Source organism: Lampris incognitus, chromosome 2 (assembly GCF_029633865.1).
Source record: "Lampris incognitus isolate fLamInc1 chromosome 2, fLamInc1.hap2, whole genome shotgun sequence".
In the NCBI taxonomy this organism is placed as follows: domain Eukaryota; kingdom Metazoa; phylum Chordata; class Actinopteri; order Lampriformes; family Lampridae; genus Lampris; species Lampris incognitus.
Window position 1 is genome coordinate 23,565,255 of NC_079212.1, and position 14,218 is coordinate 23,579,472.

General features: G+C 46.8%; 1 protein-coding gene across 1 annotated transcript; it reads right to left on the reverse strand.

Moving 5' to 3' along the window:
• Positions 1–288: 288 nt before the first annotated feature.
• LOC130108315 (zinc finger and BTB domain-containing protein 39) lies at positions 289–4,082 on the reverse strand. The gene is made up of 3 exons (XM_056275212.1): positions 2,835–4,082; positions 1,854–2,213; positions 289–1,464 (listed from the first exon to the last, which is right to left on the reverse strand). The coding sequence occupies exons 1-3, from the start codon at positions 4,080–4,082 to the stop codon at positions 481–483; spliced, it is 2,592 nt and encodes an 863-aa protein (XP_056131187.1). The 3' UTR covers positions 289–480.
• Between the last annotated feature and the right edge of the window lie 10,136 nt (positions 4,083–14,218).

Below are 14,218 nucleotides of genomic sequence, written 5' to 3' on the forward strand. Positions count from 1 at the left end.
TACAAAATACAACATTGAAAGAGGATAAGAGTTATAATGGAATTATAAAATATATGAAGAATACGATGAGAAAGGAGGATGCCACACAGTGTCCAGACGCCACCAGAACAGCCCAGGACCTGAGCCACGTGACCAGCATCACCATGTAAAAACAAAAATTCCAGTCTGCTGAACACCCTCGTCCACTGACAAACATTAGATAGAACATTATATAGTGCCACCAAGTGGCTTTTTAGTCTAGTTCAACCAGACTGTACCTCAATACAGGCCATCTCCATAAACTGCACCCTATATATAAAAAACGTCAAATAAGTTCATTACATTCTAAAAGTCTAGGCTTATAGATATATTTGTGTTTATGTATATGTGGTCAACAACAACCAGACACTAAAGAGGCATCACAGAGAGATAAACAGAGACGGAAAGACCAAGAGACCAAAACGCAACGGAACAGAATGAGGAGGTAGACACCGCAGGTGATCAGGTGTCCATGGGTGGCAAGGGCTCTTTTGAATGGTCGTTGTACATGAAGGTCTGCTCGATGTTGAAGTCGGGGGGCAGGTGGTCTTTGTGGAGCTCCATATGGGAGGACATCAGCTTCAGTGTAGAGAAGTAGAGGCCGCAGACTGTGCAGCGGTACATGAGTGCACCAGCGTGAGTCTTCAGGTGGCAGATCATGGTGGATCGGCCCCGGAAGAAGCGAAGGCACACCTTGCACTGGTAGGGCTTCTCCCCAGTGTGGATGCGTAAATGGTAGGTGAACTCCCCTGAGTGAGCAAAGCGCTTACCACAGTAGCGACAACGGTACCACTTCTCACGTACTCCTGCTGGAGCTGCTACAGTTGGCCCATCCAGCCCACAACCTCCATTGGTCAGGACCCCAGAGGGAAAGTTGTGTATTGGCCCTTGTAATACCTTATCTGATAGGTTGAAGCCCATCCCCAGGCCAAAGCCTATGTTACTCATTTTAACCAGGCCACCTACCTCCCGTGGAGAGGAGGAGGAAGGACACTCCTGAGGCTGGTCAGCTTTACGTTTGCCTAGCAAGCCTGGACCCCCAACACCTCCACTGCTCCCCAGGGACTCGTTGCTATGCTGGCTAAGGTGGTACTGAAAGGCAGAGGTGGAGCGGAATGTCTGCGGGCACAGGAGGCAATATAACTCCCCTGTTTCTCCTCCACCACCTTCTCCTGCTGCTGCTCCATCTGCCCCGCTCCTAAAAGCCAGTAGAGCGGACCGCTGTCTCTCTTTAATGGCGGCCTCCTCAGCGTGGGCAGCCATATGTCTTTCCAGGAAGGAGCGCTCTAGGAAGCTGTGGGCACAGTGTGGGCAGGAGTAAATGGGCACAGAGAGGTGGGTGAGAGTGTGCCACAGCAGGGAACACAGGGATAGCTGGGGGAGGTGACACACACCACAACTCAGGCTTTGAGGACACACGTGGCTCAGCAGGTGGTCTCTGACATTCTGGAAAGAAGGCAAGAAAACATGAAAGCCACAACAAAAATACCCTCCTCCTAATACCTCCTTGCGACATAAGAGCAGTGATATAAAAATGTTCACAACTGTTTCATAATTGGGCAAAGATGCCTGAAAATTTTCTTACAAGTTCCCAATATAAAATCCTACTAATTCAAGCATGTATTTATATTACATTTTTTAATCCTTTAACATTTCTTTTGTATCACCTTAAAGTGCAGTACACATTCATACATGGACAACAAGGTTAACATATCAAACCAACCAGACTTGTGTTCCTGTCAGGAGAAGGTGTGCCCTCAGGGGTCAGAGGGCACACCCTCCAAAAAAAAAACAAAAAAACAACCTCAGGATAAATTGCCAACCCTGTCTCTCACCTGAAACTGTTTGTTGAGGCTTTTGTTGCACACTGCACACTGCAGCTCAGAACCTTGGCTCTGGGTGCTATTGGCCAGCGCAGCCTGTGGCAAGGTATAATTGGAGGCCGCCTGGCGGTGATGACGCAGCAGTTTGTTTTTGCTGCAGAATCGCAGATGACACATGTCGCAGGAGAACAGCTGGACCCCAACGTGGGACAGGGCATGAGAGACACTTGCAGCGCGGTCCGCAAACGTAGCCCCACACACCCTGCATAGTCCCGTCTCTGTCAGGTGGCTTTCTGCGTGTGCCCCCAGAGCATCTGAGTCCACTGGAAGAGACACTGCACAGGCTTTACATGCCACCATGGCCGCTGACACCTGGAGGAGTGTAGCAAAATAAAAATTGTGTCAGATAGAAACATTTCAAGTTTCATCGGTGCAAAATTTTAACAAGAATGAACCACGTTTATTTAAAGATCAAGCAATTGGGTAAAAAAGCCCCTCCCCTTTCTCCCCAATTATACCCGGCCAATTACTCCACTCTTCCGAGCTGTCTTGGTTGTTGCTCCACCCCCTCTGCGGATCCGGGGAGGGCTGCGGACTACCACATGCCACCTCCGATACATGTGGAGTCGCCAGCCACTTCTTTTCACATGACAGTGAGGCGTTTCGCCCGGGGAACGTAGTGCGTGGGAGGATCACACTATTCCCTGCAGTTCCCCCTCCCCCCTGAACAGGCACCCCAGTCAACCAGAGGAGGCGCTAGTGCAGCGACCAGGATACACACCCACATCTAGCTTCCCACCCACAGACATGGCCAATTGTGTCTGTATGGACGCCCGACCAAGCCGGAGGTAACACGGGGATTCGAACCGGCAATCCCTCTGTCGGTAGGCAATGGAATAGACCGCTACACTACCCGGACGCCCAGTAAAAAAGCTTTAAGAAACAGGTGGTGGTCTTCACTGAACAACAAATTAAAACCTTCAAAAACGTTACCTGGCCACTAGCATCCCCTCCCGCGCCGTTCTCAACAAACACCAGGTCGTCTTCATCATCCTCTTCCACTTCCATGTAGTTCTCATCATCACTGAGCTCGATGATCTCCCCTGCCAGCTGTCTCCACTGTTCCTCCTCTCCTCTCTCCATTGTTCCGTCCCTCTCCTCCTCATTCTCTATTTCCTCCACCTCCCCGAACATAAGCCTGCCATCCCTGGCTACCTCCACCACTCCGCCTTCTACTACCTCCACCTGCAGGTTGCCTAAGGGGTCTTCCGAGGATGATGTGGGAGGGCAGGCTTCTGCCCCGAGCTGAACAGAGGAGTCAGGGAAGGAGCAGGGGTCAGAGGGCACAGAGTCAGAGCCCTGGGGCAAAGAGCCAACTGTGCTCCCACAAACCATCTGCCCAGTAGTTCTCTTCCCATTGTTACAGGTCCCCCCACACCTCACCTCCTCTTCCTCCTCCCCCTTCTCGGTCTTCAGCTGGAGCACAGAACCTGGAGGTAGTGTGCCATCAGTCTGAATGCAGTGGGTGTTGGTTAAAAGGCTGTCCTCACCTGACAGCTGATTATCTGTTGGCACTTGCACCTGCTCATAGCCCAAGTGAGAGTGGACACCTTCAGCCTTGAGGTCTAGAGACAGAGAGGTGGTGCCACTGCTGGCCCTGGTTGTCCTGCCCTGGTTAAGAGGTGAGGAAGCAGCAGCTGGTGTTGGAGAGGCTGAGGGCCCTGCTGATGAGGACAGAGAAGAGCAGGAGGCTGCAGATGAGCACAAGGATGATGCAGACACAGTAGGAACAGCACCAGCAGCAACAACACTGGAGTCCAGACCAAGGTCTACAGTCCCACTGGCTTTACAGTTTGCAGATACGGAAACCTGCAGGTCAGGGAAGGTGGCATGACAGGCCCTCACCAGTTCACTAATGCCCAGTCTCTCAGCCAGCTCATACAGCACCCCTACATCTATGAGGTCAGTCAAGATCTCTCCTGTGTAGATGAATGTCAGAACCCTCTCAAAGTTAGCAGGGGAAATAAACTTCAAAGTAAAGGCAGTGGTGGAAGATGTCTGGGCCCGAGCAAAGAGGCTGCGAAAGTATGTTCCGGCACAGGCTAGCACAGCACGGTGTGCAGCAAATGAGCGGTTGCCCACCTGTAGGAACACATCACAGTACAACCGGGACTGGCGGCAGAGGTTGAGCTGTGAGAGAAGGCTGGCAGCATGGCCCGGACCCTGCAGTCGGATCCTCATCCCTGCTGCTCGTGCAGCTCCTGGTGCACCGACTACAGCTCAACTAAAGGTAAGAACAAGGTAAGATTGTTAGAGCAGAATCATACAACTTTTGTTCTGTTTTTATGCATGCTCAATAATCCAGGTACGGAAATCACAGAAAGTTGAATCAGTTCATCTGGACACAACGTTTATTGAGAGAAACTTTTCATAACTCATCTAAGTGACTTCTTCAGTCTCAACTGACTGTAGGTATCCCCACCCTTTTGAAAAGCACAGTGGCATAACCACTGAAAACAAGGATCCGTTTCAGCGTTCCTTCCCATCACATTCTTGATAGGGAGGGACACTGGTTTGAACGGGGAGTCAAAGAGGCTATCTAATGTGAAGAGGGAACGACCATCCCTGAACCGAAGGGGGGGCCTAAGAGTACATCAATCAATCAATCAGTCAAGTTGCATTTTATATAGCGCTTTTCTAGCTGCAACAGCCACTCAAAGCGCTTTACATTTCTGGTGAAATCTGAATTTCAGACACCTGTTACAACAGAACACAAGCCGTTTTCTGTACAATTGCTATCTATTTCGTATGCGTAAGGCCACCGAAATGTGATTTACAACGATTAATTTATTCACACGTGTATTACAAAAGGATCTGACATGGGCCGTTTGAGACTACTGACATGAAGCAGACCAGTGACAGACCTTAGTCGGTATGTAGATAATGGATTGTCAACAGCAGCGGAATGGTCACCAGAAACTACAAAGTTATTTTCTTGCACCTAACATTGCCATTTCCATTATTACCACATGGGAATGAATCAGAGCCTCTGAATAGCACACAGGCTTTGCACATTAACACGGCCAAATGGGTCTCCATGTTAACTGTTCGAATAGATTTCATCATTTCAGTGCATGCCAGGCTAACCACATGCACAAACATCGCTTGTCACTCAACAAGTCAAACAGACTGACGAATGGATTTCGTTGCTGACTAGTAGTGAGCCACTACTGCAGCAGTGTTGTCAACCAGCACTTGCTACCATCAACGTTACCGTTGGCCTAACATGATATTTAACATCCTGTACATCTGTCGCCATCTTACAATGCTGTGATTACAACTATTCCCCAACCCTCAGTGAATAGTACGTACACATGGCCATTGTAACTCTAGTTAATAGTCACAGTAATTTGCATATGAAACCAATCGTTATTTTTGGTCGTTATGCCACTGTATTGTTTATATGGGTGGGGATATCTGCCATCAGTTGAGACTGAAGAGGTCATTTGGATGAGTGATGAAACGTTCTCCCAATAAACATGTCCAGATGAATGATTCAACTTTCTATGACAACCTTTGTTCCTTCTAAAATGATGCCAGTACTCCTAAACCGATGTAATCCTTTGGCCCTGACTTCATAACTATGGTGTGTCAACTCTCCTGATACACAGCATGTCTTGCCTACAACACATGAGGTCCTGTTGTATTATCGTCCTTCGCCTGTTGTCAGCCCTGTAATGTGTAAATGTCGTGTAATGTGGCAACACCGCTTAACACGTTCAAAGTCTTTGTGTAATCGTATCAAAATGAGGCTATTCTTATTGGATGCTGCGATGCATTTCTCTCTGGCTGTGATTAATTCAGACTTAATCAGAAAATTAAAGTGAAACTGAAAATACATGTCTTGTTCCACAATTCAGTACATCATTGTCCTGAAAACATCCACCCATTCATTATCCAAGCCGCTTATCCGAATTCGCGTCGCGGGATGCTGAGCCTATCCCAGCAGTCATTGGGATATGACAGAGCCGACACATTCACACCTAGCGACAATTTAGTGTGGCCGATTCACCAGACCTACATGTCTTTGGACTATAAACCGGCGCACCCGGAGGAAACCCACGCAGAACATGCAAACTCCACACAGAGGACGACCCCCAAAGCTGGACTACCCCGGGGCTTGAACCCAGGACCTTCTTGCTGTGAGGCGACTGCGCTAACCACTGCGCCACCCGTCCTGAAATCAGATGCAGGGTAATCTCTATGCTTCAAATTCTTTTTTTGTTGAAACAAGCAAGCAAGCATCCTGCCAGTTTCAAGGAACCTGGCGTTGTGTTGGGTGTTTTCAGTCTATGACCCGTTTATTGAGTACAGCTTTAAGTCAACCTTAACTCCCACACCGCTTTCCTTCTCCTTTGTTTACAACTGTTGCCATCGTCACGCTTCCTCGAGTCTACAACTTTCCAGAGAAAGCTTTCTCTAGCGTAGACTGCAGCTATACAATCTAAACTGCAATATAACTAACAACGCAGCTGAGTGTGTTGTGTGGCTCTATTCGCATAAGAGCACCGTGTGAAGTTCTAGTGTCGGCCTCAGTCACCGTGGACTGAAATTCTCAATCTGGCGAGTTTACAAGCCACATGACACCCGACTGACTGCCGACAAACATTACGAGCTTTAAACAAAAAGCGACCATCTATAGCAGACAAGCAGCAGAGGATAACGTTGGTTAGCTTAGCTGGTGATTCCAGACAGCTTTTGAGAACTTAATGAACTACGCGACGCCAGACTTGATAAGCTTGCCTCGATACAACAATCACATTCGCATTAACACTAACACCATCGTGTTTAGAATATATCATTTCTGTTTCTTACCCATGGAGGGTACTTATTTTGGGAACACACTTCTCACGATTTTTTTTTCCTAAAAAGAATTTCGGCGCTCGTCGCATATAAGTGACGTTTATGTTCTTTGCGTTTCTTGGCAGATTGCAATACCAACTTTACGGTGCATACCGCCACTTATCGTACCGGAGTATGTATAACAGGGTCTAGTTTTCATGAGTAAACAAAAAAAAATCAGGACTCAGAAGGAATCAGGAACGCTGTCAATGAAATTAAACGAAATAACGTTTCCCCCAGCCCACAGCAGTGCAACACAAAGACAAAAACACTTCCAAAAACTACAAGAACACACATATCGAAACTTCTATTTTTTACACAAACTAACACGGAGTAAATCCAAACTCAAGGGCGTTGGAACCGAGGGGAAGTCCCCCCCCCCCCCATAAACAAGAACATCTACTACTACATATATACAATATTGGACATATACTCCCTGTATGTGCCAGCATTGATGTCATTCCCATCCCACAATATGTAAAAGTATGTTATTAACAATAACAACCCCCCCACCATGTCTTTTGTACTGGCGGCGGCTGGCTGAGACATGACTGCGGTGAGGTGGCAGTGGCACTCAACTTTTCAATGCAGCAACGATGAGCCTCCTCTATTCATTATCACTCACAGGTTTATAAATTCCCTCACAAAGTGTACTTACCCATTTTTAAAAGATAAACATATTGTTATGATAAACCTGAGGCTGAACTGAACTTCTTGTGTGGAATTCGGGCAGGAGTTAAGACAGGCACTGGGTGGTAGTGAAGAGTTGCCAGATGGCTGGGCAACCACTGCAGAAATAGTGATGGAGACAGTTAGGAAAGTACTTGGTGTGTCATCAGGACAGAGGAAGGAAGACAATGAGACTTGGTGGTGGAATGAGGAAGTACAGCAAATTATACAGAGGAAGAGGTTGGCAAAGAAGAAGTGGGATAGTCAGAGAGATGAAGAAAGTGGGCAGGAGTACAAGGAGACACAGCATAAAGCAAAGAGAGATGTGGCAAAGGCAAAGGCATATGGTGAGTTGTATGACAGGTTAGACACTAAGGAAGGAGAAAAGGACTTGTACGGATTGGCTAGGCAGAGGGACCGAGCTGTGAAGGATGTGCAGCAAGTTAGGGCGATCAAGGATAGAGATGGAAATGTGCTGACAAGCGAGGAGAGTGTGCTGAGAAGGTAGAAGGAGTTCTTTGAGGGACTGATGAATGAAGAAAATGAGAGGGAGAGAGAGAGAGAGAGAGAGAGAGAGAGAGAGAGAGAGAGAGAGAGAGAGAGAGAGAGAAGGTTGGATGATGTAGGGATAGTGAGTCAGGAAGTTCAGTGGATTAGCAAGGAGGAAGTGAGGGCAGCTATGCAGAGGATGAAGAGTCTGTGAATGTTCTCATTCATCCAGGTCATGGTTATCCAAAGGAATTGAATCGAGTGCAACTGGACTTGGTATATAAGAGGATGAAGAATGGAAAGGCAGTTGGTCCTGATGACATACCTGTGGAGGCATGGAGATGTTTACGAGAGATGGCAGTGGGGTTTTTAAGTAGATTGTTTAACACAATCTTGGAAAGGGAGAGGATGCCTGAGGAGCGGAGAAGAAGCAAACTGATACCGATTTTCAAGAACAAGGGCAATGTGCAGAACTTTAGCAACTACAGAGGGATAAAGTTGATCAGCCACAGCATGGCGATATGGGAAAGAGTAATAGAAGCTAGGTTAAGAAGAGAGGTGACGATTAGCGAGCAGCAGTATGGTTTCATGCCACAAAAGAGCACCACAGATGTGATGTTTGCTTTGAGAATGTTGATTGAGAAGTATAGAGAAGGCCAGAAGGAGTTGCATTGTGTCTTTGTAGATTTAGAGAAAGCATACGACAGGGTGCCGAGAGAGGAGGTGTGGTATTGTATGAGGAAGTCGGGAGTTGCAGAGAAGTATGTAGGAGTGGTGCAGGATATGTATGAGGGAAGTGTGACAGTGGTGAGGTGTACGGTTGGAAACAGACAGATGGGTTCAAGGTGGAGGTGGGACTACATCAAGGATCGGCTCTGAGCCCTTTCTTTTTTGCAATGGTAATGGACAGGTTGACGGACAAGATGAGGCAGGAGTCTCCATGGACGATGATGTTCGCGGATGACATTGTGATCTGTAGCGAGAGTAGGGTGCAGGTTGAGGAGAGCCTGGAGAGGTGGAGGTATGCACTGGAGAGAAGAGGAATGAAAGTCAGTAGGAGCAAGACGGAATACCTATCCGTGAATGACAGGGAGGACAGTGGAATGGTCAGGATGCAAGGAGTAGAGATGATGAAGGCATATGAGTTTAAATACTTGGGGTCAACTGTCCAATGTAATGGGGAGTGCATAAGAGAGGTGAAGAAGAGAGTGCAGGCAGGCTGGAGTGGGTGGAGAAGAGTGTCAGGAGTGATTTACGACAGAAGCATACAAGCAAGAGTTAAAGGGAAGGTTTACAAGATGGTTGTCAGACCAGTTATGTTATATGGTTTGGAGACAGTGGCACTGACAAAAAGACAGGAGGCAGAGCTGGAGGTGGCAGAGTTGAAGATGCTAAGATTTTCACTGGGATCGATGAAGAAGGACAGGATTGGTAATGATTATATTAGAGGGACCGCTCAAGTTGGACGGTTTGGGGACAAACCAAGAGAGGCAAGATTGAGATGGCTTGGACATGTGTGGAGGAGAGATGCTGGGTATATTGGGAGAAGGATGCTGAATATGGAGCTGCTGGGAAAGAGGACAAGAGGAAGGCCAAAGAGGAGGTTTATGGATGTGGTGAGGGAGGACATGCAGGTGGCTGGTGTGACAGAGGAAGATGCCGAAGACAGGAAGAAATGGAAACGGATCATCCATTTCTTCCTGTCATATATACTGTTTTTTTTTCTGGAAACCATCAATGGTGTTGATAGAAGTGCTCAACTAATGAGGAGCAGAATATCAATACAGATGCAGGAAAAAAACTTTTAATACATAACAGTACAAGCTTGTTTCGTGTGTCGCGCACTCATCAGCTGCTAATGTCACATTACAGTACAGATCCAGGAAAAAAGTTTTTTTCCTGTGTCTGTATTGACACACACACACACACACACACACATATATATATATATATATATGAGTACGTGGCACACGAAGCAGGCTTGTTCTGCTATGTATTAAAGTTTTTTTCCTACATCTATTTTAATATTTTGATCCCCATTTATTGAGCACGCTTTCCAACACCATTGGCATAAATTTGGTAAAGGTCTCGGCCCATTCATTTTAAAACAACAAACAAAAAAATTCAATTATTCTTGCATATGTCGCTCTTGATAAAAATGGCCTGTGCTAATGTGTCAAAAAAAGTCAAATTGTGTGTGTGTGTGCGCGTGCGTGCATGGGTTTTTTGGCATCAGGCCATTCTTATACTGTAGAGCTGTGGTTCCCGACCTGGGGTCCACACACCCATTAGGGGGGTGCCTGAGAGCCCAGGGTGTGCGCGAGGCTTTGTCTGTTCTGAGGGGGGGCACCAAAGATCACAGGGGGGTGAGCGAGGCTTTTCTGCTCTGAGGTTGTCAAAGTGCACATGTTAAATAAAAGCACAATTCAATTCAATTTATTGTCATTAAAAACAATGTGCAGGCATGAAAATGAAATAAAGGCTGCGACTTTGCCAAACAGTGCAAGACAGACAGACAAACACAGCAAACACAGTATAAGATATCCATCCATCCATCCATCCATTATCCAAACCACTTATCCTGCTCTCAAGGTCAGGGGGATGCTGGAGCTATCTCAGAAGTCAGTAGGCAGAAGGCGGGGAGACACCCTGGACAGGCTGCCAGGCCATCACAGGGCCGACACACACACATATTCACACCTAGGGACAATTTAGTGCGGCCGATTCACCTGACCTACATGTCTTTGGACTGTGGGAGGAAACCAGAGCATCCAGAGGAAACCCACGCAGAAACAGGGAGAACATGCAAACTCCACATAGAGGATGACCCAGGATGACCCCCCCCCCCAAGGTTGGACTACCTTGGGGCTGGAACCCAGGACCTTCTTGCTGTGAGGTGACCGTGCTAACCACTGCGCCACCGTGCCACCCTCTTCACTGCATCTGTTGTCAGTTTACACCTGGATTTTAATGCAAATAGGCGCAATAAGATACACAGATGAAAACCAAAAGCTAAAAATAAGTTTAAAAAGAGCAAGAGGACAAAAGTATTTAGAAATATCCACAGACATTCAGTGGGTAGCCAGGTTCAGGTGGGCAACAGCTTGGGGAAAGATGCTGTTTTTAAGCCTGGAGGTGCGGGCTCTGAGGCCCCTTTAGCGCCTCCCAGAGCACAGGGGAGACAACAGGATTTCTGCTGATGATTTCTGCCCCTTCGAAGCCAGCGTTTGTGATAAATGTCTTTTATGGCTGGGAGCTGAGTACTGGTGATATGCTGAGCTGCCTTGACAACCTGTTGCAAGGCTTTCTGGGCTGCTGATGTGTAGTTGCCGTACCATACTGAGATGCAGCTGGTCAGGATGCTCTCTGTGGTGCAGTGGTATAAGTTGGTGAGAATTTTAGGGGATAAACAGGTGCTCCTCAGCCTCCTCAGGCGTTGTTGGGCCTTTTTTTTACAAGGGCCTGGGTGTTTGATGTCCAGGAGAGTTCCTCGTTGATGTGGACTCCAAGGAATTTAAAGATGGAGACACGCTCCACTTCCACCCCATTGATGTGTATGGGGGAGTGGCTGCAGCTTCTAGACCTCCTGAAGTCCACAATCAGCTCCTTCGTCTTCTGCATATTGAGAACCAGATTGTTGGTAGTGCACCATAATGTGAGGTGCTGAATCTTGTCCCTGTAGGCCGTCTCAACATTGTTGGTGATACGGCCAATGACTGTGGTGTCATCCGCAAACTTAACTATTACCTTTGAAGGATTAGTTGGCAGGCAGTCGTGGGTAAAGAGGGAGAAAAGGAGGGGGCTCAGAACACAGCCTTGAGGGGCACCTGTGCTGAGGATCAGGGTGGAGTAGGTGTGGTCACTTAACCTAACAGACTGAAGTCTGTTGGTCAGGAAGTCCAGGGTGCAGTTACAGAGGGAGGGGTCGAGGCCAAGGGAGAGGAGTTTGGTGGTTAGTTTGGCAGGGATGATAGTGTAATCTATGAACAGCATCCCGATGTATGTGTTGTTATGTTCAAGGTGGGTCAGAGCAAAGAGCAAAGTGCAGGGCAGTGGCAACGGCATCCTCCGTAGAACTTTTGGGATGGTAGGCGAACTGATGTGGGTCAAATGTGGGGGAGGATAGTGTTTTTGATGTGAGCCAGAACCAGTCTCTCAAAGCACTTCATGGCAGTGGGGGCTGTAGTCATTCAGACATGTGATACGGATGTTGATTTCTTGGGGACAGGAATGATAGAGGTGGTGTTAAAGCATGCCGGAACTATGGATTGGGACAGTGAGAGGTTACATATAGTTGTAAAGACCTCAGCCCGCTGGTTGGAGCATTCCCGGAGGACCCGACCAGGTATACCGTCCGGTCCGGAGGCCTTCCGTATGTTCACTCAGTGCAGTGATTCTTTGACCTCTGTGATTGATAGAGTGGGCACCTGGTTTTCTGGATGGCAGGGGATTTTTGTGGCTGAGTCAGTATTGTCCTTGTCGAAGTGGGCGTTGAAATTAACTCACTTACTGGATCATTTATTTTATACAAAAGTCTGTATGTAAAAGTATTTAAAAAGATACATTTTGGTGCCCCCCCCCCCTTCTAAAATGTCTGCGCTGGTAAATCTGCGCTATCAAACTGTGAGCGGTCACTGTTGTCAGGTAGCTACTCAGCTAGCAGCTAATGTTAGCTCATTTCGTTTTTTTCCTGCAGTCAGCAGCAGCACTTTATAAATGAAACAACATGGCTGAGAAACATAAAAGTGCAGATGACTCAATGTCAAGAAAGAAAGTAAGGCGTTATTTTGAGAGCTACCTTAACTTTGGTTTTATGGAAGGACAGCACAAGTCTCAGCCAGAATGTGTCATGTGTGGTGAGAAACTAGCTAATGACAGCATGAAGCCAAGCAAAATGAAACGACACCAACAGACAAAATATCAAGAGACTATTGGGGAAAGTCAGTCAGTTTTTTGAGAGGAAAAAGCAGGTGGCGCTGTCAAGATCCTCCGACATCAGAAAAGCATTTGAACGAGCAGGCAGTGATTTGCACAGAGCCACGGATGCGTCATTTGAGTGTTGGCTATTAACTGCCAAGGCTAAAAAGCCACACACTATTGGAGAGCAGCTTATCAAACTCGCCTGTCTGAAAATTGTAGAGGCAGTGTGGCCCACACGCAGTTGATAAAGTGAAAACCGTCCCACTCTCTGACAACGCCATCAAAGACAGAATTGATAAAATGGCTGGAGATGGTCAGAACCAGCTGCACGAGAAGCTTAGGAATGTTCCCTTTGTCAGACGAGTCCGTGCTCATGGTTTATGTTCAATATGTTGATGGCGATGACTTGAAACAAGACATTCTTATGTCTACCAATCTAACCACAACAACAACAGGCCAGGATATTTTTATGGCTGTGGACTCCTACCTCTCATCCAACAATCTGCCCTACAAGAACCTTGTTGCATGCTGCACGGATGGGGCTGCAGCTAGGGTGAGCTTGCTGACCTTCAAGCCGAGTCGGGGTCAAAGAAATATTTCCAGAAGAACGGATACAAAAAGTTTTGGATTGTCAAAGGACACACTGTTGCACCCAGACCGGCCAAACATGCAGTTACAAGGGTAATTCTCCCATTCAGCACTACATATGTGTCTGAGACAGCCTTCAGTGCCCTTGTAACAATAAAAACAAAAGCCCGCAACAGACTCGATGTGCACCAGGACTTTAGGCTGGCCGTCACAGCGTCGCACCTGACATTCCGTCCCTGGTAAAAGGCATGCAAGCCCAAGGTGGCTATTAGTTACTGAATGAAAAGGACGGCACAGACTCGGTAAAAAAAAAAAATGTAAGCAAGAAGTTATTGTTATTGTGTGCGTCAAAATAACACACACTGCCTATAAAAAAAAACAAAGTGTTATTGCTTTATGAATGAACAGGGTGGTACAAACTCAGTAAAAAATGTAAGGAAGAAGTTATTGTTATTGTGACTGTGTGGGCCAAATAACACATACTGCCTGTCCAAAAAAAAAAAGTGCTATTAGTTTATGAATGAACAGGACGGTACAGACTCAGTAAAAATATTACTGTTAGAGCCAAAATAACACATAGGCCTACTGTCAGTCAAAAAACTGTTCACAAATTTATATGATGTGCATGTGGATGTCAGATGTTAGATTGCAATAGTACTAATATGTTATTGTTTCAATGAGCCTGAGTCAGATGACAACAGGCCTTCTCTGTTGGGTTGTTAAAAGGAAAAAAATGTTAAGCTTAAACAAGACAAGAGACATTAAACACATGTTCTGAGGATGGAAACGAACGAGACGTTTATTGAAGA

What these genes read in the sequence shown, in the direction of transcription:
- LOC130108315 (XM_056275212.1), bottom strand. Translation starts at nt 4,082, where the DNA reads ATGAGGATCCGACTGCAGGGTCCGGGCCATGCTGCCAGCCTTCTCTCA. An exon ending in GAGGGGATGCTAGTGGCCAG is followed by an intron (nt 2,214 to 2,834) that starts GTAACGTTTTTG and finishes ACACTCCTCCAG; the next exon opens with GTGTCAGCGGCCATGGTGGC. An exon ending in GCCTCAACAAACAGTTTCAG is followed by an intron (nt 1,465 to 1,853) that starts GTGAGAGACAGG and finishes CCTTCTTTCCAG; the next exon opens with AATGTCAGAGACCACCTGCT.